Consider the following 26,471-nt stretch of genomic DNA (forward strand, 5'->3'; position numbering starts at 1 on the left):
TATTACTTCCCATTTGGATTATTCTAGTATAATCTCCCGTGACATTACAGCGGATAAACAGCTGCTGTGGTTACCACAGCAAAGGGTGACAAGGACCTACCAGCTCTATGTGAGTCAGCTGCTGAGCCAGAGTGTAAGGGTCACTGCAGACAGTGATGATGTCCCTTTGTATGGACTGTGGCTTGGTCTTGAGAACGGTGAGCCGATCCGTGGACGTGGAGCTGATTTTTGCCAGGACCTCCTCGTACTGGCTGAGTGCGGCAAGTTTGCGGATTAGACACTGGATCATCTGCTGCACATTCTTCCTGTACGTCTGCCGGGGGAAAAGCAAAGGACTGCAGCCCGCTCTGCGTGTCGATTTCCAGCACCACGCAAACTCACAGACCGTGCTGTCCAGTGCTTCTCCCCGGATGCTGGAGAACCGCCAGGGCAGTGACGGGACAAGCCATCCTCGCTCTCAGAGTCTGAGACACGCAACACATAAGGTGGTCCTTCAGACCTGTAAACTTTAGCTCTCTCCTCAGGCTGCTCTTCACGCTGGGCCAGGAAAACCCCACAGGGACATCTTAGACCAGCTACTACAGAGAACCAGCTGCTCTCTGGGCCGGCGTAGGAACGTCCCGCGTCACTTTTGGTAGGCTAAAGTACATTGATCTCGACTCGGACCATCCTCTTCCTAACACTTTTTCTGTCGGGTCACCTTCTTGATTTCCCCGCTCCTCTCAGGCCCGCTCTCATTAGTCTACAAGCACAGACGCCAGCCCGACAGCAAATACCATTACTCCTCAGTCCCCCACCCCCAACCACCTTCCTGACTTCCACATAGGACATGGGTTAGCACGAGGAAGCGGTGGATATTCATTTTTGGTATCTGACCTCCATTTGACTCCTGTCCATGTCTCTCACATTCATGAGTCGGTGCTAACATTCGCAACCAGCCAGACTCTTCCACGTGGCCGTTCTGCCCGTAATGCTATTACCAGCGGCCGCCTTGTCTGCTACCGCATCAGGCTGCAGCCACAACACTGGAGATCAGTTGGTTTCAAAAGCAATTCACGTATTAGCCGTAAATGTCAATCTCTTGACTTTTTACAGCCCTCGTTAAGTCAAAGAAATAACTTCACAATCAATCCATCCCTAGGGTACTGTTATCATGATACAAGTTATGGTGTGTTTTTATTCTTCCTTTTCTAGCCCCAAACTGCCAAACACACACAATCATCCTTGCAGGTAAATTACCTAAGAAAGGTACACATGCTCGCACGGTCCTCAAGTTAACAGCTCCAAAGGAGGACGGTGCCAGCGAACTGAGATGTGAAAAGGCCTATGGTTATGCCCCTGTGCTTAGTCAGACCCTTTTTAAAAGGTACCACACGGTATTACTTTGAGATTAATTATTTGAAACCTGAATGGCACCTTACCTACAAGTGTAAGAACCATATTATTTTACAGACGCAATTTGGTTTACCAAAGAACAAAAACTCAAATGAATAGACATTTGCATACTTAAGGAAAATTACAAATGCATCTGGAAATGATCAATTCTTACTTAATCAAGGCAAAAAAGCATACACAGCCTTCTTTTTCTTTTCTTTCTCTCTACTTGTCTGGTGTATATTCCACTCAGTTCTTTAAACTGGTCCATTAGATGACCTTTTTTTTTTTTCTATATATATTCACAGACCACCCTAAATCATTAATGAAATACCTAAGTGTTTAAAAAGTTGAACCCTCAAAAAACTTATCTTTCACACAGCATTAAGATTATCAGTTTAGAAGATACTATCTAGGGGCACCTGGGTGGCTCAGTCGGTTAAGCAGCTCCCTTCGGCTCAGGTCATGATCCCAGAGTCCTGGGATCAAGCCCCACATTGGGTTCCCTGTTCACTGGGGAGCCTGCTTCTCCCTTTTCCTCTGCTTCTGCCGCTCACCCTGCTTGTGCTCTCTGTGTCAAATAAATAAATAAATAAATAAATAAATAAATAAATAAATAAAATCTTTAAAAAAAAAAGATGCTACCTATTTGGTAATACGCTTGTCACTCAAAGAAAATATCTTTTTCTTTGGAATTTGAAGGAGTTCAAGATTGAATTAAGTGCTATTTTAAATCCCTCATGGTGGGGTGGAGTAGGGGACAAAGGATGGGCATAACAGGTGAAGCTGGTCAAAAGGTACAAACGTCTAGTTATAAAATAAATAAGTCCTGGGATGTAATTACAGCACGGTGACTGTAGTTAATACTGTGCTGCATCTTTGAAACTTGCTAAGAGAATGGATCTTAAAGTTCTCATCACAAGGAAAAAAAATTCTGTAACTATGTTTGGTGATGGATGTTAGTAAGACTTATTGTGATCACTTCACAATATACGCAAATATCGAATCATTATGTTGTACACCTGAAACTAATATAATGTTATATGTCAATTACACCTCAATAAAAACAATAAATAAAAATAAAATAAAATAAATCCCTTGTCCCTATTTCCCTTGCTCTTCTACTTTTCATCATTTTGAGTTATATTAAAAATCCATGAACTTGGGGTGCCTGGGTGGCTCAGTGGGTTAAGCGTCTGCCTTCGGCTCAGGGGGTGATCCCAGCATTCTGGGATCGAGCCCCATGTCGGGCTCTTCCACTGGGAGCCTGCTTCTCCCTCTCCCATCCCCCTGCTTGTGTTCCCTCTCTCGCTGGCTGTCTCTCTGTCAAATAAATAAATAAAATCTTTAAAAAAAATCTATGAACTTAAAGTGGTTTCTTCAGCCCCCTGTGTGAAATGTCATAATAAATATTCCCAGGTGATTCTGGTATGTAGCAAAGTGTCAGAATCTATGCTCTACTGGCGTATCTGGTGAAAGATTCTTATTCTACACTTTAAAATATGCTTTTTTAAGGGAAGAGGTCGAGGATTCAGCTAGTGAGCAAAAGGCAGCAAATTACAAGGGGAAAATGTATACAATAGGGCATAGGGTAAAGCTATTCAAATAATAAAGAACTAGTCTGTGTGTGTGTGTGTGTGTGTGTATGTATGAGAGACAGAGACAGAGAAGGAGAAACACACAGAGAAAGAGAGTATGTATGTATGACCTCTTTAAAAAGTTTCCTGCTGCCATTTGATTCCATTCCAAGCTTTGTGTTGTTAAGCATGCTTCCTTACTGAGTCATGAATTGCTAAATATGCTCTTATTCTTTTTTATAACTTCAAATGCTAGTGACAGTAATTACCTGGCAAATAAAGACAGAATAAAGACCAGCCCCTTAAGGAAGAGAAAATTGCATTTTACCCACTATAGTCATTTGTCATGTAATTCAATCATTAGCTCCATTTCATGTTTCTTGCAGGCAAGTCCTAATAAACCACTTCATTTTGGGCAAATCCCCAGGGGGGAAACATATTAAGCCAAATTATGCAGAACTGTCCTAGCAGATTCAGCAGAACCAGACAAAATTATATATAGGGTGCACCTGGATTCATTGACTGCCAAAAAAAATCCCTAAAGTCTCGGGCAAGAAGCAACAAGTCTCAACCCAAGCCCATAGTCCTTCCTGTGGAGGGAAATATTTTTTTCCCCTCTTCCAGTAACTGATTAGTTCATTCGTTCATTCATTCATTCACCCATTCAAATGCTACTGATTACCTAGGAAATGCCAGGCACTAGTGGTTAAGGGTGCTGTGGTGAACAAAGGGGGCACAGCAAGGAGTCGGGAAAAACAAGTCATAAAAAAAAGCAAGTAATTACTAACCACAGAGTGCTATGAAGACAACGGGGCGAAACAAACAGTGAGAGGGCTGCAGGGTGACTGCGGTTGGGGCGGTGAGGGAAGGTCTCTCGGAGGAGAGACACTGGAGCACATCACAGACACGTGGCCTGTCAAGCAAAGAACTGAGGAAAGAGCATCCATCGCAGAGTCTTGGAGCCGACAGGGACGGTAACACAGCGCAGTCACCTCTACGATTTACGGGAACGGAGAAGACGCAGGGAGTTTAGGGAACCTGCCCAAGCGCACTCAGGTCAACCTGATGCCAAGCGCGGCCCTGACTCTGAATCCTGGACTGAAGGAGCCGAAGGAAAAACCCTAACTGATCACGGCTCGTGAGGCTCGGCTGCTCAGTCCCTAGGTTATCAATTCCTCGGTTCCACCGGGCTTATCCTCCCATCTCCTCCTTTCACACTCAAAACCATCTGAAAATCTCAAGGTTTATCAAGGATTTGCTATTAACAGAGGAGTGCTGACAGGAAGCCGGGTTAAAAGGCGGTGTGGCCCTTTGTACTTCCCCTAACCCTTGAGTGGCTTAAGCCTGTCAAAAAAAAAAAAAAGAAAAGACTGGATCCAATCTGGCCGACACAGATAGAAGGCATCTCCCTCATTGACTACGGTGACAAGAAAAGCAAAAGACCACGGATCTGGCACTTTCGAATGCTCACTTATTATCTGTAAAAGATTTTTAAGGTGTTCCTTTGGAAAGGATCAAGTGACCATTTCTACTTTTTAAAAAGGTAATCCAGGGAAGGTCGGTTGATGGACCCATCAAGTTACGTGCCTCAATACCACTTAACTAAAATGAAGACTCAGGACTCAGCCTTCACACAAGAAAAAGTCCTTATGATGCCATTCATCTGTTGAGCATCTTGTCCTAAACTAAGTTCACTGAGCCAGGACTGACCCTGCCAGGCAAGCCAACAGATAAGCCCTCCAATGTAAGATTTACTACAAAAGTGCCCTGCGATTCTGGACTTTTGCCTTTGTGAGTGAGGGAGCCACCAATTCATATCTGGCTAGAACCCGTCCCAGGCAAGCTGGCAAAATAATTATAACAGTCATAACTTGCAAAACGACTCAGGAAACCACTCATTCAGCCTTACAGATATAAATCATGGCTGTCGTGAGCACCAGGGTTCAATATAATGTCATAAGGGAGCGGTAAAGGGGTTAAATCCATTTTCATGAGGACATCACTGCAGGGAAGCAATGAAGTTTTTCAATTGCAAATCTTAATTTTTTTTAAGGTAGGGGGAAATGGTATTAAAATATATTCACCAGAAGTAGACACAACAGATAGGGTATCTTGTTCCGTGATCTTTACAGCACACCACTGAAAGAATGAGTTCTCAAGGAAGGTTACTCATAATGGGAAAATGCATTTTAAAACGAATGAAACGAGACATCTCTACAACCGCCAAATGCTTCGTCAATCTCTTCCTTGTGAAAATGTTGTATCCGCGCCTAAGTAACTTGTTCCCAGGAGCTCGCTGGCAGCACAGAAGACACCCTTGCCCAACAAGCCTCAACACAAAATATCAGCCCTCCAGGCCCGCTTCAAAGAGGATCGCCTTGAATTTGTTACAGCCAGTTACCTCTTATCAAAGGCTGGATTGAGGGAAGTGATGTTTATGAAAGAATATCCAAGGGGCTCTCTTTCTCCACCTACCCTCCGTGCTAGCCTTAATCAACTTCCAGGCACCAGAAGACTCGGATCTTTTTCTCTTTGTCCTCTCCTCTCCCAAAGAATGACCTTTGCTAATTACACATTAATTGTATAGCCTCAGTTTTCTATCAAGGAGCATTTGTTATAAAAACTATACAGAGCAGTTTCCCCCATGTCATTCTACGCCCCCTAGATAAAGTCTTCCATATGAAAGTTTTAAAAAATTTCATTTAATTTAATGCCCTGAAAAATTAGTAGGCTTTCTCTTTTCTGACAGTGAAAATCACATAACCAACTGTATTTCTCTTTTACTTGGAGTTTACGCTCAAATCACAGCAGTTCTGTCCTACTGGACTGCTTCTCAACATGAGCCTATTTGTTTTTCTCCCTTCCATGGTACAAAGTGTCTATTTCTATTTATGATGTATCAACATACAACTTCTTATCTGTTAATATGTTACTATGTTATTTATCTTATATCTATTTGTGTTTAGATCTATTAATATGATATGTATTATCATACATGATACGTAACTTGCTATGTTAAATCTTTTTAGATGGAAGAAGAGTATAAGTAAAATTAAAACACACTTGGAATGTGAATCCTATGCATGAATTGACATGAACATACCCCCAAATTAATCACATAAAACTCCAGATGATAGCCCTCTGAAGTGGGGTTGTGTAATCGTCCCCATCCGACACACCAAATAGACCACCATGCTATGCCGAAGACTTGCCCGAGGCAACACAGGAAGGAGGAAGTGGAGATCGTGATACTAATGCAGCACCAGTTCCCCAGCTCGGCCTGGAAATTCAAGTGCTTCTGCTAAATTCGGGATACCAACCTCCTCGCCACTGGCTATTCGGTGAGCCAGATCTTTTAAGTTTCTCATCATTCTTTCATCCCGAAAATCATAAGGAAACGTTTCCGTCCATTCTGTCAGGAGTTGAAGGATCTTGGGTGCAATTTTTCTTATCTGGTTCTGGGGAGAAAAAGCAAATCTCATTCAGTGATCTCTATCACCATGGACTGCATCAAATCAGTAACTGCAAACAGAGTCACTGGTCAACTTCCAGGGCAAAGTCTTTGGTGTTGAAGAAGCAGCGAGTCCCCCTCCCCCAAGTCAATGCCAAGTACCACCAGCCAAAGGCAGGATCTAGGGATCTTCCATGGCATTAACTCTATTTTGTGGGGGTTGGTTTGTTTGTTTGCTTGGCATGAAGGGCATGACAGTTTATTTTTAAAAATTCGACCACACTGGTCATAATGACCGGCATACACGTTATGATGGCTTTTCTCTTGGGTATTAACACTGCAGTATGTTTATATACTGAAATGTTTCAATAGGACCAAGAACGTTAGAGAAATAAAGATCTTAGATGAAAATGAACACTAATAATTCCAGGGTCCGACCCTATATTGTGTTCTTTATGCCATTCCCAATTCCTTTTGCATAGCCATGATACCATTTATGCCCTTCAGCCTGGGGAGAAGGAAACCAACTTCACAAAATCTAAGCGACCGAGTTACCACGCCTAATAGTGTAAATTGTAAAGTTCAAAACGCATCATTACCTTATCGCTATTAGGATCACTTAGTCTCTGGTGCTCAACACATAAGTGGCAAACTTTGGCCATCAACTCATATGGATGCATAAATAACCGAGAACTGAGTAGGAAGGTAAATATGTACGTTCTCTGTGGCAAGAAGAAAAAAAAATCATCATGGTTACATTCTCTCTGAAACGAATGTCTTTCCTATAGATTATACATCTTATTTCATTAAGTTCTCTTGATCAAAGTTAATATGCTACAGTTTCCAAAGTAATGCTTCGTAGTAAAACACGTTAGATGGATTTTTCCTTTGCCTTCTGAGGCATCTCTTCCCTTAAACCATACTAAAAATAACAGAAGTACAAGATAAGTTTATCTACTGAAATTAGTCAAAGCACACTTTCACTGCCTTCCTCTGGGAGCCAGGACACCAGGACACGTAACTCATTCTAGTGAAGAAGAATGAAATCCACCCCAGAGAAGTAGACCTAACTTAACTCTACCACCATACCGAACCTGGTTCTGGGTCCAACCTGGGTCCAAATATTATGGTAACTCAACGGAAGACAAAAAACACCCAACCCACATCAGCTCAAGAATTCTCCAGTGTGTCCCGTGTGGCACACGGCAGTGTCTGTATGCTTGTGCCAGGACATTCAAAGACGGGCTTTCAAGTCATCTGTTTACTTGCTCAAAGGCCAAGCAATTTGATAAAACACAATATCACACTATATACTTTCCTTTAACTACACTCTCTTCCAAGAAGCCAGTAACGAAGTAGGGTTTATTTGTCATAATAGTTTCAGACTCCCAGTGAAAAGAAAAATTCCAGGGTGTTTTTTTTTCTTTACCCCCCTTTAGGCGCCTTTACTAGCTCATAAACACTTACAGGGCTGAACAAGGGATTCCTTTTACTTTTGATTACAAGTTTTCCCTGTGAGGCAACATATTTCAAAATGCTATGTGACAAACCACACAGAGAGAGAACTCAGGAAGAAACACTGGTGAATTACGGTGGCAAGCACAAACTCCCCTTCGCACACCAAGGTCATTATTATATTTATAAAAACATACGAATCCACTGTCTAGATAGTTTCATGAAATCTTTATCAACAACCAGCTGCTGTTGAGTAACAGGGGCAGCTGTGGCACAAGCGAAGGCGGAGAAAAACACCACGTGCCCAGAAACAGAAAAACCTAGGTTGGATTGCTGACGTTGGGGGTGAGACCGTGTGTGAATTACTCAACATTCTGAATTTCAGTGCTCTCCTCTCTGGTCTCTTGGAATTGCCGTAAAGACTGAGAAAATGTAAATGAATTCCCTAGATTAGAAAGTATTATCTATATAAACACCGGCTATCAAAGTAAAACATAAGCAACCAATAAAGACCTGCATCTTGAATATGACTGTTGTTCTCCTTTCTATAAAGTTTTCCCGTCCAACTTCACTTTTCTCAGCATAGTGATGGTTTTGGAAACAAAACAGGGCATTAAGTATTTTAGGAGTATCCAATGTTCTCTGCATTTCTACGTAAGGACCAAGGTATATGCATGAATTAAACCTACAGATACTTCACTTAGATGGTATCTGACCGTCTACAGTGTGGTACCAGCCCCGAAAAGGAACTGATATGCAGACCATAGTCAAAATCTGAATCATACCCAGGCTCAATTTGATCTCAAAGTACTCAATTATCAATATGCATTTTCTTATTTAAAAAATTCTTAGCAACCCAGATAGAATTCAGTAGTATCTAGGGTCCCTGCCCACACTGTACTTTTTTCTCAAGAACACCAAGGATGTGTTTCAGAGGAATAGGGATACCTACGTCCGGATAGTAATCCACGTTGGGTACTAAGTGCTGGATGAGGGCTTCCAGAGATCCGGAGAGGAGGTTGTTGTCATGGTAATACAACCCTCCACAGCTGTCGTCTGCAGACTGGTAGAGGTTTCGGTTGTAGCCACTGCTGTCAAACATTGCTGAAAAGGGAGGAGTCTGAGGCATGCTTTCCTAAAAGGAATTTTAAAAGGAGAAAACATAGTGTCAATAATATGCCGTCCAGAAGAAAAGTAAGCTTTCATAGCAATGAGAGAATAGGTAATTTTAAAAATAGGTTAAGTTCTGATGGAATATCAGAACCCATCAAGAAAGCAAATTGCTCTGTGAGTAACACATGTGTGCATACAGTTGAGTACCAATCTCATTCAGTCGAATACCGTAAAATGCTTAGATCAAAGGATCCAAGCATTTGGATTTGAATTCAGGTCTCCGGCTGCCATATTTAGAGATCACTCCTTCACGTGTCGGGAAGAGAACTGAGCTGCCGAGTGCTTTCTCTCACTGAGTCAAGCACCATCCCGAGGTAGAAATGTGCAAGCCTTCAAAGCTGGTTGGGAAGAATTACATCCCATGCAAGAAATACTGGACTAACATTGGGTAGAGCAGGAGATAATCAAAAGAGAAGTCAAAAAACTGAAAACGTACTGGAATTAAAGTACATTGTGTGTGTGTGTTTCTGTGTGTGTTTCTGTGTGTGTGCGTGCACGCACACGGGTGCACGTGTGTTTACAGTTATGTACAGATGTGCGTATGTAATCCAGAGATTTAATGCTGACTCTCCAGCTTCCACTGGGAGATCCGATGCTGTCGATTTTCACCCCTTTGCGTCAAATTCTTTTGGGGCGGGGGCTCTCTAAAGCCTCCGGTTGTCAGCAAACACGTGGGCTGAGAGGCAGCTGATTTGGGGAACAGGAAGCACTATGCCGGATCTCTCCATTTGTATGCTTTGCAACTCACAAAGCCCTTGTTAGAGGGTGCTCAGCAGAGGCCAGAGGCTATGAAGTTATTACTCGGAGTCCTAGGGACAGAGCTCCGGACCCTGAGAACAGACTCTCGGTTTCTAGCAGCATGTGTGGACAATGGAGGCATTCAGGAGCTGCCAGACTAGGAGTTTCAGAAGGCAAACAATAAGGGAAGCCAACTCCGGGCTTTGGACTGACCTGGGCAGGGTATGTGGAGCCTGCAGGAGGATACAACCTGGGCTAATCCTTCTTTTCAAGATGCCAAAAGATATTTGCATCCGAATGGGGGAGGGGTGTGGAGCCCTGTCTGAGAAGGCACACGCTTCACTCCAAGCATATCTGCTCCAGCTCCAGGTAAGGGGGACCCCGGCGTCATAACATGTGCACTTGCCCTGGCTAGGGTGGCCAAGGGGTGGGTGTTGGGGAAAAAAAATTTACTATTAGGGCAACCTGGCAGATGAAAACAGCATTTAGGGAAAGAAGCATCAAGAGAAAGAAACGGAAGACAAGCTTCAGCATTTTGTACTCTATCCCGTCCGCAAACCAATGCCGAGGGAGAATGCAAAAGGGAAAAAAACAGCCAGTGATGGGAAGAAACTGATTCCTGAGAATCACTCTGGCAGATCTGTCGCTACCTGCATCATCATTGCCGTGCCTCTCGCTGAAGCAGGACGCGGTCGTAACAGCCAAAGGATCAGGAACTATGGGATGTAAGCATGAACACAAATGCTCTACACTTAGTTGAAATCACTGTTAAATAAATAACTCAGTGTTAACCTTTTATAAGACAGTGGACAAAGTGTGTTTCTGTCCTCTTCAAATCGCCAGTTTTCTAGGAGTACGATTCATGTGCAATATCATCTTTGCAAATGAGTTGTCCTTGGTGGGAAGATAAAAAAAAGAGCCCATCTACCTTGCCTTGAGAAACTCAAAATGTCCATAAACTGAGACTCTGGGACCCGAGATGAGAAGTGCCTCAAAGTTTTGTCTGATAGCCTGGAGGGAACTGTCCATCTGAATTTGGTTACCCATTTCCGGGATGGTTAAAACCACCCAGTGTCCTTCCTCAGCAGGATGGCAGGTATAACTCTACCATACCCTGGGAGTTGGGTTTTTGTTGTTTCTTTTTTCCTGCCAAGAACCATGAATTTTCTTCGATTTCTCCACTTATTCATCACTAATGAGACCATCCTAGTAAAGTGAGCCCGGGAGATGGTTGGCCAAAGACTTGGGAATTTCAGAAAATCAGAAAAGGCTGCAAGTTCAAAAGGATCATAGAAATCATCTGGTCCGGGATGAAAAATAGATTTCATTTCGCTTTCCAACTGCAATCAGTTAGAAGTGGGTGCCTAGTGGCCTGAGGGTGAGTGAGAAGAATTCAAAGGCTGAAACTAGGTGGGAGAATGTGTGTCCTGAGTGATTAGCAGTGACTGCAAAAACAGTCATGGAAGAGGCCAAAGGCCAAGTGCCATCAGAGTCTGCTCCGATCGCCTATTTTTATAAACGTGTAAACCCTGGAAGGTGAAACGAAGGGATCAGGCTAAGATCTCACAGTGCTGTGGCTACAGCACCAAGTGAACCCAACGGAATCCACCCTCCCCCCTCGTGAATCTTGCACCCCTGCTGCCTTCTGTTTATTTTTTTTAAAGATTTTTTTTTTAATTTATTCGACAGGATAGAGACAGCCAGCGAGAGAGGGAACACAAGCAGGGGGAGTGGGAGAGGAAGAAGCAGGCTCATAGCGGAGGAGCCTGATGTGGGGCTCGATCCCATAACGCCAGGATCACGCCCTGAGCCAAAGGCAGACACTTAACCGCTGTGCCACCCAGGCGCCCCTGCCTTCTGTTTATTGACAGTAACCATTAGCCCATGATAGTCAAGGGTCACCCAGTTCCCTTCCAAGGAATCAGCACCAAAAGCCACAAGTATTTGTACTTCTCAATTATTTACTCCCACGAAGCAGATGAGGACTCAGATCCGACCAAGGACTCAGATGTAATGAAGCCCTAATCTGGTGTTTCACAGCTGTGAGAACTTCAGAAGGTAATATACCACCACCAGACCCCAACACATGTTTTTTATTTAGAAAATTATTCTCAATTCTGTTCACTCCTTCCAAAATCCTAAATTATAACAAAACTACCAAATTCTTTTGTAGCAAAGTTCTTCTTAGAGCATTATTAGAGAGATGGCAAAAGGCTTCTGTATTGTGCCTTGGAAATGTGTCATGGGATTTCTTTGACAAGGTAGAAAATATCGACACTGAGACAATCCCCTCCAACCAAGCACCGACGAAAATACTGCAAATAGCAATGAAAACCAAACTGAGGTTAATTAATTGGGGTTATAGCTTATTACACCTACAAATCAATTTTAAGAAGAGGGTATGTCACAGGTCATTTTCTGCCTTCTAATCAGCCCTAAGGTCTATTGCTAATCCGCTGATTTCATTCTCCCATGATCCATCTTGATTGTTGAACTTGCACATAGCAACAATCAACTGCTGAGATTCGAGCACCTCGAGAGACCCCAGCCCCTTATTTAGGCATGTTGGTCATATTTTTCTACGTTGTCTTATACTCAAGAAGCCATCTCTTCTATTCCTTAGGCCCTCTCCCTCCCTTCCCATTTTGTTACTATGGGATCCTTTGTGCAAGGAAAAGGTCTCCACTTTCCACTTTCCTTTACTTCTGATTCCCCTTCAAGGCCCCTCACTTGAGAAATGCCTAGATGCACAGCGTGGAAGGCTCTGAGAAAGTCAGCCGCTCCTGTTTGTGTCAAGTTGACTGCCTACAAATGCCTTTTGGGATTCTCAGAGTTCCCCTGTTTGGCAGACATCCTCTCATTGTTTTGGCTGTATAAGCAGCTGCTGTTCAGAAAAACTCATAACCGACTGGGGTTACACAGCAGATAAGAGACAGACAGGACAGTGTTTCAAACCTAGATCCTCAGGCTCCAGGCTCCAAATTTATTATACTACGTCATGTTGTACTATGAATGGGCTTCCTTGGACCTGTTATGTTTAACCATAAAATGAAACGTCAGTCTATCCCAAATTGTAGGCTACCAGAATAATTTCTATGCCTTACATGTTCTATGTAAGTCATTGCTCCAAAGATGTATTAATGCCACTAATTACTCTTATTAAAAAGCAATACTGTCATGATAACAGAAGTATTTATGCTACTGACCCTTGCAATCAAGGCACAGTCCCATCTAGACAGAGATTCCAGATTTTAACATATACTTTTTTATATTTTAGTATCTTTGTAACTGGAATGCACATAGTGATAAAAAGGCATGTGTGACAGTCTTTTTTTTTTTTTTTAGCAATATGAAATAAAAGAGCATCTTACAACGGACAGCATCTCAGATTCAACTAAATAGAGTAATATTTGCTTGTGTTTACTTTATAGATCTCCAGTAAAAAATCTTTCTGAGACAAATGACCAAAATAAAGATCATGGATCACAGTATTCATTACCCATTTCTGGACAATCTCTCACAAGTGGCCAGTCTAGCCATTTTCTAGAAAGATCAACTGCCTTGTGTAAGAAATCCATTTGACAAACAAGGGGAGGTCAACAGTATGGGACAGAAAGTACTGTCCGTGAAGTCTACCTTAAATACCTAAGAAGGTAAACATAGTAGTTTTTTTCTTTCAAGCATCTTCACTGTTATCAGCCACATCAAGAACTGTTTGTTCAGTATTACTCAGATTTGTCATCCAAGACTTGAATTCTACTTGCTCCAGTTCTGCAGTTGAAAAACAAGGCTCAGAAGATTACATATTAGCTTGGTTCTTGTTTAAAAAAAACAGAAAATACCCAAGGACTGGACACGAGAATCCAGAAAAACATTTATCCCCAGGCGCTATTAACGCCAGGAATCCTTTGCTAATTTCTGTAGTGGAAGAAAGGCAAAGGGTGAGGCTGCTCGTATCCCAGAGATCCCATTTATTTGTTTTCCTCTCAGTGTAGTTCTGATTTCTTATCTGCAGCAAACCTTCTCTCTACAGCTCTCACAATGAATACTGTCTGTCTCTAGGGTCCTTTAAACTCTCAATTTACTCCCTTCTACCCTTTCCAAAAAAATCTCAAAACCAACTTCTCCACTGTCTACCACCCTTCCTTCACACGGATTTTGCCCAATCCAGTAGACCTGTCTGCTAACCAAAATTCTTGTTCAGGAGAACCTGACTTTTCCAAAATTAGAATGTGTGACATCATTAAGGTAAATGCTGCCATTAATTTACTATTAAGTCAAACTTCAAAGTAGCTAATTCCTTTGGAAAAAAGATTTATATGAGATACTTGAAAACACAACAAAACAAAACTGCTGACTTTACTCAAATCACTACCAATAAGATAAGGCAGAGGACAGGTTAACCTCACAAGCAATTCTCACCTTACAAAGTTTCATTTGTAAATCATTTCCTGGGAAACAATATACTCAATGTGGCCAATGGCTCTTAAATTTCTCCGGAGATCACAAAACTCTCCCCACACTGCCCTGAGAGAAATGTACCAGCAAGTTTGCATATACCTTCGGGGAATTCAGACCCCGGTTTAGGAAACACATGCGCAGACCTGTACAGAGCTGGGTATGATTTAGCTAATCACCTTCAAAGAAGAAGAACATGGCGGTTCTGTAGGGAAGCTTGGTCAAACACATTCAAGCCTGACTCCTTAGAAATCAAGGAATCCTTGTATTTTCAGGTAGTACCAATCAAATGGAGTTAAAGAGGATTTTAAAGTGATACTTCTTTTGGCTCGGGTAACGATATTTAAACAGGTATTTTTCCCCCTTAATTGAGATGGCACTTTGAGGTGGGGAAAGATGCGATGAGACCATGGGAAACAGATTTCAGCTTTTAAAACAATGAACCAGGCTAAAAGAAAGCTTAGAGCCATGAAATTAGCATACAGATCACAGGTTCTGTTGGAAAACTTCCCAAAGGGGAGTAAAAGATACGTCCAACTCAGGTGTACAAGATGAATGCTCTTTCTTAACTTGACTTGGAGAGCTGAAAAGTCGGTTGACAGACTGGGTGTGCTACTGGGGCAGCTAATTCCGTCACGAAGATACATCATGTTCTTCCAAGGACTCTGACAAAGTTCAGCCTGACATTGATCCAGAAGCAGGGAGGCAAGCTCTGGGTGATTTAAGGGATGAATGGATTTGAAAGGCATGCCTAATGGTTTCAAACCAACGAAAGCACCAGATGAAAAGCTGCCTTTTTCTAAACAGCAGACTGTGTTTGAATTAGCGACTGCTTTTGCACAATGTTATTTATGATGAGGCAGGTGCACCAGGATAAGGTGGTTTCAGGTGACAATTCAAGTTGGAAAAGAGGTTGAGGAAAAGAGGGGTGTGGGAACTAAATCAAAAGCTATCCTTCAACATCTGCTCTAGGTGCTTTGTAAATCTCTACCAGAATGTCAAGTCAGCATTTCCCTTACACTTAGGTGAATGAGCTAAAAAAGGTAGGACACATTTAAAAAAAAAAAAAAAAAAAAAAAGGTATGGGGAGCTTTCGATCCATATTTCATCATAGAGTACTTTGGTTAAACATTTAACAAATCCAATGCCTCTATATTGATTCCTATCTTTTCGTTTCCGTTCAAGTGCTGAGCATGTGTCCCAATGTAAAAAAACAAACCCACTGAAGTAGAGGAAGGCCTCCCTATCACAGCTGAACTTTGAAAGTATATTTGTTTAGTGAGGAGAGGCTTAATTTAATATCCTGGAATTACCGGTTTCCCAATTCCCATCTAGATTCCAAAGGAACTTTGCACTTTGGTGAGATGCACCTTCTTCCTTTTCTCATTTGAGGTTCCAGAAAGCTGAATGAGAAAGAGTTCACATATTTCAGCTTTACTCCAGCTGGTTTTCTCAAGTACTTCTAGCTTCCTTTTGGCACCACTGGATCTTGAATACAAGGACGGACTGCATGCTTACAGAGTATAGCAAGGTATGGTTTTGATTCAGGGTGAAAGTAAAAGTCACGTTACTGACACTTTCTAAAACATGGCTTCTTTTGAGCTTGAAAATGTCTAGAAGATTATCTTCTCACATCTTTCCTGAGCCAGGGGAAGTCCTAAAGGCAGATATTTCCAGCAACAGCTCTGGAAACTGTGGAAATGCTATACTCCTGCTGACCTCCTTGAGAAAAGAGGTACAGTTCCCGTGAGCACAAACAATGCAGAGTAGACGACTCTGAATGAACTCACTTTTTTGGCACGTGAACAGAAAGTAACTCACTCCCAGAGAGGTACAGTCTTTGGAACTGAGCCCCAAATGCTTAGTAAATTTCATAATCAAGGAGGGAAAAGTATTTTTTATTAAAGAAGTTCTTACTTCTCTCCATATGATGAAATTGGTGTTATCATTTACCGATGTTATAGGCTTTCATACCAAAAAAAAATTAACTTGCATTTTGCTTGATTTACCTCGATGCTACTTAAGAACCTTTACTAATTCCTAACTGATGGAGGAAGAGGATTGTGACTCAAATAATTACTACCTTTGGTTTCCTTGGAAGAAAATTAAAGCTAAAAAATTTGTCATCTTTTGTCTTGGAGATATCTTGTTAGCAGTTTATTTATTAAAACACAAAACAACATTTCACCACATGGCAACTCTAAATGGGCCTGGAGAGTCATTTAAGACTTCTATAAGACAAATCTTTACCATGTGGGAACAGATCACAGAACGCGTTGATATTCTTTATGCATTGTTTTGAATTGACAACTTCCATGTAGTTCCTGAGCTGAACAGTAGATGGCTCCACGTTCCTTGACTGTGAAAAGATTGGTGCTTCCCAGCTGTAACAGTGGGTGATGGTTTAGAAAAATAAAAGGACAACTGGAGTTCTGGGTGAAAAAAACCTAAGAAATTGGTGTTTGTGATCTGGCATATTATTGAGCTTTGGAAAGTGGCACTGTTCGTGCTGCACAGCTGAAAACAAATACTGGCTGAAAAAGTCAATTCGGTCTTATTTTGTAGGTCTTAGGTGCCCAAATACGATGAGAAATAATTATTTCATTTTCCCAGAGGGACAAAAGTGATCTTCTCGATAATCAAAATCATCCTGAACTAATTACGAGATGTCAAAAAGAACTTTCTGGGATATTGGAAATGGTCTCTTCTACACTGTCCAATACAGTGGCCTTTTGCCACAAGTAGCCACTAAGCGGCACTTAAAATGTGGCTGGCACAACTAAGAAACTCAATTCTTACTTCTGTTTAATTTAATTATACTTAAGTTTAAATATCCCCATGTGGCTAGTGGCTATCATATGGATGGCACAGATATCAGGTGCTGAATCATCCATACGATAACTCTCAAGCCAAATTATAGAGTATTCATATGGGGAGCATCCTTAACTAAAACGGTTTATATTTCTAGACCCAATTCATTTCAGCAGGAAAATGACCTGATACTCAGTGAGAACACTCAGTAAACAAGCAGAATTTTCTATTTACATTTTATTATGTAACATGGTTCCTGGGATAATTTTATTTTTTGGCTGTAAGTTCTTGGAAAACTATGCTTATCCTTCCCCCTCCATTCTTCTCTTTTTGATAAATAGAACGATCCTGGAGATCTGTAAAGTATTTTCCTTCCTTATAAGGCTAATTTGTACATTCCCTGAGTGAAACTGATTTTCATACCAGGGCTTCCTAATAAAATAAAATTTGAATCAAATGAATGACCTCTAGACATAGACATACCTTGAAATGGAATAGTAAATATATAAACATAAGAAAAAATGATAGGTCAAAGACTGGTTAAAAATTTCATAAATGGTGCGCTGCCCGGGTGGTTCAGTCAGTTAAGCATCTGACTCTTGGTTTCGGCTCAGGTCATGATCTCGGGGTCATGAGATCAAGCCCCGCATCAGACTTCATGCTCAGTGGGGAGTCTGCTTGAGATTCTCTCCCTCTTCCTCTGTCCCTCGCACTCCAGCTCTTGCTCTCAAATAAATAAATAAATAAAATCTTTAAAAATTTTTCATAAATGGTAACATTGACTTAAGTCAAAAAAATTTCTAACTCAACTTGATAATTAGTATTTTTTAATACACTTATAGGAGAAAAACAAAAGCAAAAAGGAGATCAAGAAAATATTAAATCTCGGGGCGCCTGGGTGGCTCAGTCGTTGGGCGTCTGCCTTTGGCTCAGGGCGTGATCCTGGCGTTCTGGGATCGAGCCCCACATCAGGCTCCTCCGCTATGAGCCTGCTTCTTCCTCTTCCACTCCCCCTGCTTGTGTTCCCTCTCTCACTGGCTGTCTCTATCTCTGTCAAATAAATAAATAAAATCTTTAAAAAAAAATAAAAAAAAAAAAAAGAAAATATTAAATCTCTACATAGTTGTTATCAATACAAAGAAACTTCACTCTCTTCTCTTCATTTCCCTATACCCAGAAAGTAGCTGAACATCTAAATGGATGAAATGATAATATAGCAAAACAAATCAGTTGTCACAGAACTAAAAGGGACTCATAAATCATCTAGTTCAACACCCCATCAACTTCATAGATATTATAGGGAGAGGGAGTGAACGAGTGACTTGTGAGGGCTCCAGAACCCATCTCCCTAATCCCAGGGAGGAAATCTACAATATCTGTTATTTTAAGATAATCAAGGGTTGTATAGATCTATTTTTTTTTGTAGGTTTAATTGGAGAACCAAAAAAGGACAACTGTAGTTCTAGAAAAGTGAAGGGAGTGGGGAGGCAACACCTAAATTCAACCACTAACAACAAAAATGCCATAAATCTTAAGCAGTATTTTCAACAGTACACTTTGTCTCTTTAAGGCTTCACAATACACTATGATGTCTTTTTTCATTTATTATTTGTGGCATCCGAATCAAGATTCTCAATCCCTGCTTCAGGAATTCCAACTTCTTCCCTTAGTAGGGGAGAATACCCCCTTTTCCCATTCTTCTGTCTCAGGGGAGACTTGCTGGGGCCATCCAAATTGCTTCTCCAAAGTCCACTTCTTCCAGGTAGCCTTTGGAGATTGATAATGTTTATTCCCTCATTTCCTGTGCCATTATTAGGTACCTTACCTTATATAGACACTCACCCAGCTTCTCCCCTTCATTTCTTTTTCCTAGATAGGAGTTATTCAATTGTTATTTTTTTTGAAAGGGTCTATTGTACTTTATTAGTCGGTGGTTAATTTTAGATTGTCAGAATGTAATGTTACTAATAATATAAGAAATATGTATTGTGATAAATAATACACTTTTAGAAACAATAAGTAATATATACTTAAGAATATATAAGGTTAGATGCTAAGCTGGGGTAAAAAAGACAATAATTGTAAATGCTTCCTGGTGATTTTTTATTCCAAAAGACAGTATTATCTCAGGTATCAGGTGTGGTAGTATCAGAGAAAATGTCTTGTGGAGCACATAAAATGGAGCGAGACTGAAAATGAACCGCGGGAGAAATAAATTCTAAGAATTTAACACTCCATCAGACAACTGGAAAGTACAAGGCCAGTATGCTTAGTAGCCAGAAATGTTGCCACCTCCAGGAAAACAAAGGATTGACCGATGTGTAGTAGTATAATGCCAACAAGAAACTTGCTAATCAGTAGCTGATCTTCTCATCTTTGCCAGAAAATCTGCTTGAAAGGAATAATATAGCAATGCTTGTGAACCCTGATTTCTGTCGAAAGTGCCCAACAACTGTCCCCACAAAATTAAAATAACCACTAATGATAGGATCTAACAAGCTGCCATTCTTTTATTCTGTTATGAAAATCTCAACAGCACCAAATTTTTATTTTTATTTCTTTTTGAAATACAATTCTATATTTGCCCCAAACCCTATCTGATCAGTTATTCAGTTATATTCCTCCCAAATCTCCAATGAGGCATTCTGGTTAATTGTAACCTCCTTGTTTCTTAGCGTAGGTTTTATCACAGTGGTCCAACTATGTTTTAAATTGAGACATAGCTATCACATGCCAAGCTCTGGCTGCTGTTTTCAGGAGGAAAGAATAATTATTCACCCCATCTGAGTCTGACTGTACCAGACATTATTCAAGAGTGCAACACCCTGATCCCTAGACTCTTCCCCTTTATGCACCCAGTTCAGAGACCCTCCCTCGGCCTTTGGAGATCATCCAGGGCTAAATATAGATCTACGCACACCAGCAGTTCCTGACCGCTGTCACATGGTGCTGCTGACGATGGACTCCTTGGAGACATGCTCGGCCCAAACACACACACACACACACACAAATCTGTGTGCATATTCGTCTACACACACTATACCCATCGAATTCATCCGCGAAGATGGGCACATCCACATTCAGAAGAGAAAGTCGCTCCCTAGAGAGCTCCTCCTGCTATTTACATCACTGAACCACCCTCTGCACTGTCAGAGGGCTTAGCTACCTTGCTTTAGCCTGAACTGCGTCAATTTGATCGGGGTAAGGTGCGAAACAATACTCAAGCAATACCCAGGTGGTACGCGGATGCGGGCACAAACACACGCACAGGTGTGTGCACACCAGCACCCCCCATCTCCTCCTTTGCTCTTGTACAGCACTCAAGTCGTTCCCACGATCCCCCTAGAAAGTGGAGCCTGTGTTATGCTAGCTGCCGCAAGGCTCCTAGGTACTTCCGCTCACGTTATTATAACCTAGCCAGGTGTCTCCAGGAGACTCACCTGAGCTCAGGCAAAAGCCCAGGAGACTCGGTGGGTCCCAAATTCGCCCGGTGAACAGAAGGATGAACAAATATTACCTCGTCAGGGGTAAGCACATGACTTCTGTTTCCTGTCCTTTCTTAAGAATCAGATCTTAGATTATAGGACAGCTACACCAAAAATAAGCAATGCTCCCCCCACCCCCAACACACACGAAAACTAGCTAAGTAGTAGAAGGAAACAGCCTAGCAGAGCCCTGGAAAGGAGGAGATGAAAGGATGAACGCGACTAGAACTCTGACAAACCCTCAAAAACTACCAAGATTTCAAACATAAGGCCTGGCTGCGGGATCGGGGCGAGAGAAGCAAAGCAAAACCCAAGCCTGTCCCTGCCCGGGCCCCAGCGGCTCGGCCCCGCACCTGTTGGCACCCGGTCCGCTCCCGGGGCAGCCCCAGGCGCCCTCGGCGGCCAGGCAGGGGACTCCCTGGGTCTCTAGCTTTTGCCAGGCGCTTTGTGCCAGACAGCATTTGGTCGCCTGGATTCTCCCGCCTCTTCGAGGCGCACCCGGCAGCCGGGGCGCCTGAGATCCAGGCTCGCTCTGAGCGCCGCTCCCGGACCGGCCGTCTGGGAGAGCGCAGAGGGCAGCACGGCCGCACATTCCCGCTGCCAGGCTCCAGTCCCTCCGGAAGATGCCTGGCCAGCGAACAACCCACCTGCAGCTCGACCCCGGGTCCTCGGCTCTCCGGCTGTTTGCCGCGCGCCCACAAGCGCGACCAGAGTAGAGGGAGCTAAAGCGCGCGGGAAGAAGGAAAAAAATCCGCCCGACCAGTCGGGTGCCTTGTTTATACTGAAACTACGGCCTCAGCCGCGGCGCACACCCCCTTCGCTCCAAGTGCCCGCCTCCCGCCGCCAGCCCCGCCCCAGCCCGGCAGGCGTGGGCCAATCGCGGCGCAGCTCACCGCCCACGCCGCCACCGCCTCCGGAGCCCGGGTCCCGCCCACGCCCGGGACTCCGGCCCCACCACTGTCGCCTGGGTGCCCTCCTACGCTGCGGAGGCCGGCCGAGCCCGGCGCAGCGGTGTTTACCTGCGTGGGTTCGGCCCGCTCGGGTTGCGTGCGTTTCTTTCTGAGTCCGCCTCCCCGGGGCTGTTTGTGAAGTCATGTGTGTGTGTGTGTGTGTTCATTTACCTGTGTACTACCTGTAAATACCGGCCCGACTCGTTATACAGTATCTATTAACATAATTATGAGCTAAAGGTTACTGTCCATGTACTTTCAGAAGAGAGCTGAGAGAAACCACAAGAACATTTGCTTAGCAAATATTTACGCAGAGCCCGAACGCTGGGCATTGTGCGAAACGCTGGGGGCACGCTCCAGGCAAAAATAGGCAGGTTCCTGCCCTTCTGAAGCTTACAGCCAGTCTGGTGGAGGACAAACGTTAAGCAAATGGTCATCCAAACAAAATATAAAATTGCGGCTCTTACAAGTTCCACAAAGGAAGGGAATCTGTGTTGTGAAATATGATTCTGGAGGCAAGGCAGGGAGGCCAGTCCTCCGTAAAGGCTGTGTTGTCATGGTAACCACATACTCTATCATTGGATACTTGATAACTATTTTAGAAAAAGGGTAAAAGCCTCAATACTTCACCTTGTACAAATAAAAGAGACCGAAGGGAAGAAACGATGGAAACAAGGGAGAAAGGGACCCATGGAAAGAAAAAAATCGAAGTATCCCAAGACTCTCTTGCCAGCTACATGACCTTGAGTAAGTAAAGTATCTTTTCTGAGCTTCAGTTTTCCCATATATAAAAAACAACACTATTCATACCTGTCTTATAGGACTATAATTAGGATTACTGAGCTAGAGGAACCCTTTTTGTCCCGGCTCCATCCTCTTTCTCTCCCTCCTCCTTCCTAGCCTGGAAACGCTCATCTTCAAGTTCACCTTGCCTATTCTTAGCTGATTCCTCCCCTCATTTTCTTCATCTGTGCCTCCTTTCACTTGTCTTCCTCTAATTATACTCTCTCCTTTTCTCCTGCAAATGGGTCTCCCCAGCTCAGTAATTCATTCTGAGCCTCTCTGCAGTTTAAAGGAGAAGCAATGCAGCCCAAAAAGGCTTGGTGGGAGTCGGCCATGCAGAGAGACACAGAGGCGCGCGCTGCCCAGCCTAGCTATTACGGTTGTGCTGGTTGTTTTACAAGCTCAGTTTTCCATCCTGATTCTGTAACAAACAAACCATTTGAGGTTGTGCAAGCCATGTGCAATACTGAGGTTCCTGGGTCTGTAGCAATTAGTTAAAAGGGTTGGAGTAAATCAGGATTTCTGAGTGGAAATATTTGACATACCCTTTATAACCTCTGGATATATCCACCCACCACCCCAGAAGATTTTGCCCTGTTTTACTTTCTTAAGTCTTTTCTCACCAAAACAAAAGATGTTTATTTTAGATTCTCAAAATATAAAATGGACACAATGATAATATTGATTTAATGTTTTATCAAGCCACATTCCTGCTCTCCATTCTGGTGGATCCCCCAGGGCCCCTTCCAGCTCCCTGTATGAGATACATACGGGGACAGCTCCAGAGCTAGGTGGCCCAAACTCTGATCTTGTCCTGTTGCTTAGCCAATTAAAAAAACCTTACAAGAAATACAGAAGGACCCTGGGCCCCAGTTTGCTCATATGAAAACAGCAGTCATAGTTTATAAAAGTAACTTCTTCACAGCATATTGAGAAAATTCATCAAAAGAGTTAATGCATGAAGTGGGTTTGGAGCAACGTCCCTCAGAGAAGCCTTCCCTGACCCCCTCTCCACAGCGTCCTTCCCTCCTTTTGTTGTTTCCTCTATAGGATTTACCACCATTTAACATACTGTATATTTCACTTATTATCCCTCTCCCCCCTCGCTAGAATATAAGCTCCGAAACAGCAGGGTTTGTTGTTGTCATTGTGATTGTTGATTTCCTGCTGTATTTCCAATGTCTAGAACTGTGTTTAACACAATAAGCATTCGATAAATATGTATTGGTTGACTTAATTAATGCCTAGTAAATGGTAAGTACTCCATAAATAATAGCTGTGATGATTATGTATCAATTATTCTCTATCACGAAAAGATATTTTTTCCATGTTCTACTTCCCATAGTTTCTTTCTGGTCTTTTGACTTCATTGGATCAATTTTTATTCCTATAAATGTTGGTAAGCTCTATAATACCAGTCACATTGATGCAAATAAAGCCCTGCTGAGTCGGATACTCATATAATAAAATAGCCACTTGTATGGAGCTTCAAGTATATGGCAGGCCCTGTGCTAAACATTATTTTTCTCTTCTTTTCCTCTTGGACCTCAAGTGCACAAAATTGGAGCAATCATCGTGACTAATTCATGTCTGACACTCTTTTTTAAATTTTATCATTTTAATATATTTATTTTATATTATTAGTCTCTCATTTCCCATCTAAAATCCTAGCTTTCACCATTCCAAAGGCACCTACTCTTTCACAATGTATTTAGTGTGTTTTTCAATCCACCTTTCATGAACAATGACGATATTGTTTTATGTGAGTACCACATGAGTATGTTTACCTGAATGCTATTGTACAATCCATCTTATTTCGTTTCTCAATGTGTTCCCTCCAACTCTTGACTTTGCTCATCTACCATGTTGATATATGTTGATGTTGTTCATTCCTTTTACCTTCTGTTGAGTATTTCATCATATTTGTGTTACTTTTTTTTACTTACATTATCTTTGATCCTTGCCAAAACTCTGAGAGATAGGTACTATTTTCTCCACTTCTGAGATGAAGGACTGCTGCTTAGGAAGGTAAGTATCTTGCCACGGCCATATAGCTGAAGAAACAATAAATCAAACCTGTATCTCTCTGATGCCAGTGCTCCGGTCTTTCTATAAAATGGATTTAATTCCTTACTGTAAGATTTATGAAATAATGTCTGAAAAAATATACCACCACGTTGACTCATTTTACATGTCTAAGATATTGCTATTAAGACTAGTAGATATATGTATTTAAGCTAGAGTTGTTTTCATTGGAAAGCAATGTTTATTATTTGTCTGAGACACAAGTTCAATATTAATTGTGGCTTATGATTTCCTTTTCTTAAATGATTTATTTATTTATTTATTTATTTGAGAGAGAGACAGGGAGGGAGAGCAGGAAGAGGAGTGGACTCTGCACTGAGCATGGAGCCTGACACAGGGCTCGATCCCAGGACGCTGAGAACATGACCTGGCCCAAAATCAAGAGTCAGATGCTCATTGGACTGAGCCACCCAGGGGCCCTGGTTTATGATTTTCTTTCTTTTTTTTTTTTTTAAGATTTTATTTATTTATTCGACAGAGATAGAGACAGCCAGTGAGAGAGGGAACACAAGCAGGGGGAGTGGGAGAGGAAGAAGCAGGCCCACAGCGGAAGAGCCTGATGTGGGGCTCGATCCCAGAACGCTGGGATCACACCCTGAGCCGAAGGCAGACGCCCAACCGCTGTGCCACCCAGGCGCCCCCTGGTTTATGATTTTCTTAAAACACTTGAACTTTAAATGAAAATCTCACAAAGCATAACTACATTCAAATATGTAAAACTTGCCCTGTGAAAGACGAAGGAGGTCCCAGAGCACGAAATAGGACTAAAGACAGAAAAGAATAAGGGAACGGATCACAGCTTCAGTGTAAGAAAAACATTAAAGATATCCAAGGTGGATTAGCAGCCTTTTTCAGCATTGAATTCCCTCTCTCTGGATCTTAAAAGGCCTTGTGAAATGGCCAAGTAACTCTCCAAAACACTTTGACATTTTCTCTTTCATTTATTTTCTCAGTGTCACTCTGGAATATGGAGATGAACAGTTCCAGCATAAGGCATTTTAGTCTGAGCTTATACAGGTAAGAAAACTCAGGCGCCGATCACCCTACTTATCAACAGTCAATCGAAACCACAACCGTGGCCTTCTCACTTTCAACGCCAAGGAAGACAAACCCACTAAGTATGATGTACATTGCCTGTCTTGTATTTTAACAAAAGATCCATGAGAATTTTTTAAAGCAAAAACACGAAGAATGACCAAATGCAATTTTGAGAAAATCACTTAACAGTTCCTCAGCGAGGTATGTTAATAAGACCTAAGCAAGGTCTGTTAATATGAAATATAGCTCTTCCACCCCCGTCCCCACCCCTTTCACATGGGACGAGGAAATATTATCGTGGTATGGCTAAGTCAAGACAAAAACACTTTGGAGCCATAGGACTCGTTTTTGGGGATCCCCTCTCTTTGGACTCTCTAGCAAAGGGCTGCAATGGTTGAGATGAGTTCTGTGCAAGATGTTGGACAGGCCAATTAGATCAGCCCAGCTCCAGACCTTAGAGAAAAACCCCTTAGCTTGCCCTTGCTGTTCAGTGGGCTTCTCCTGGGCTTCCGTTTCCTCATCGCCTGAGAGCCTAGGGTGAAAGGCTGAAGGAGGCTGCTTGGCGCGCTCTGGTGCCGTGCCCCCTTCCTGCTTCTCCCCTGAGTGAAAGGAGTTCCGTCCATGGGCCAGCCTAGCTCACTAGGGGACCACACTGGAATTTCATAGTAATGAAAAGTGTGTATGTGTTTGGCATTGACCTGTGTACATGCATTTCCCCGGAACCTGAGGGAAGGATGATGAAGGCAGAACATGAAGATTTAGATACTGAAGGTCCCGAGTCCCTGCCCAACTACATGACCACCTTTACAGCCCTGCCATTTAGAAGGAATTTTGGTAATGAAACACATGCTTGGGTCAGTCTTGGAATGATCATCTCAATAGTAATTCCCAACACTTATGAGAGTTTACAATGTTTTTTCACATCCACTATCTAATTTAGGGAGAACATTGGATCTGTGAGAGTCATTCAGTTCTGACGGTTGTCATTACAGAGGCATATATTTCCCTTTCCTGGGATCACTACAGATATTACAGATATTTATTCGTGTTTGCTAAGAAGATACTCCTAAAGACAAAGGGACTGACTATAAAA

General features: G+C 42.5%; 1 protein-coding gene across 1 annotated transcript in view; it reads right to left on the reverse strand.

Moving 5' to 3' along the window:
- RASGEF1B (RasGEF domain family member 1B) overlaps positions 1–21,319 on the reverse strand; it is a 37,300-nt gene extending 15,981 nt beyond the window's left edge. The window contains exons 1-5 of the mRNA XM_026509881.4: positions 21,170–21,319; positions 8,810–8,992; positions 7,002–7,124; positions 6,272–6,409; positions 101–313 (exon numbers count right to left, since the gene is read on the reverse strand). Of these exons, the coding sequence (XP_026365666.1) occupies positions 101–313; positions 6,272–6,409; positions 7,002–7,124; positions 8,810–8,986 (651 nt within the window). The 5' untranslated portion in view covers positions 8,987–8,992; positions 21,170–21,319. The remainder of the gene's footprint in view (positions 1–100; positions 314–6,271; positions 6,410–7,001; positions 7,125–8,809; positions 8,993–21,169) is intronic.
- Between the last annotated feature and the right edge of the window lie 5,152 nt (positions 21,320–26,471).

The sequence above is a fragment of the Ursus arctos genome, unplaced genomic scaffold, assembly GCF_023065955.2.
Source record: "Ursus arctos isolate Adak ecotype North America unplaced genomic scaffold, UrsArc2.0 scaffold_9, whole genome shotgun sequence".
Classification (NCBI taxonomy): domain Eukaryota; kingdom Metazoa; phylum Chordata; class Mammalia; order Carnivora; family Ursidae; genus Ursus; species Ursus arctos.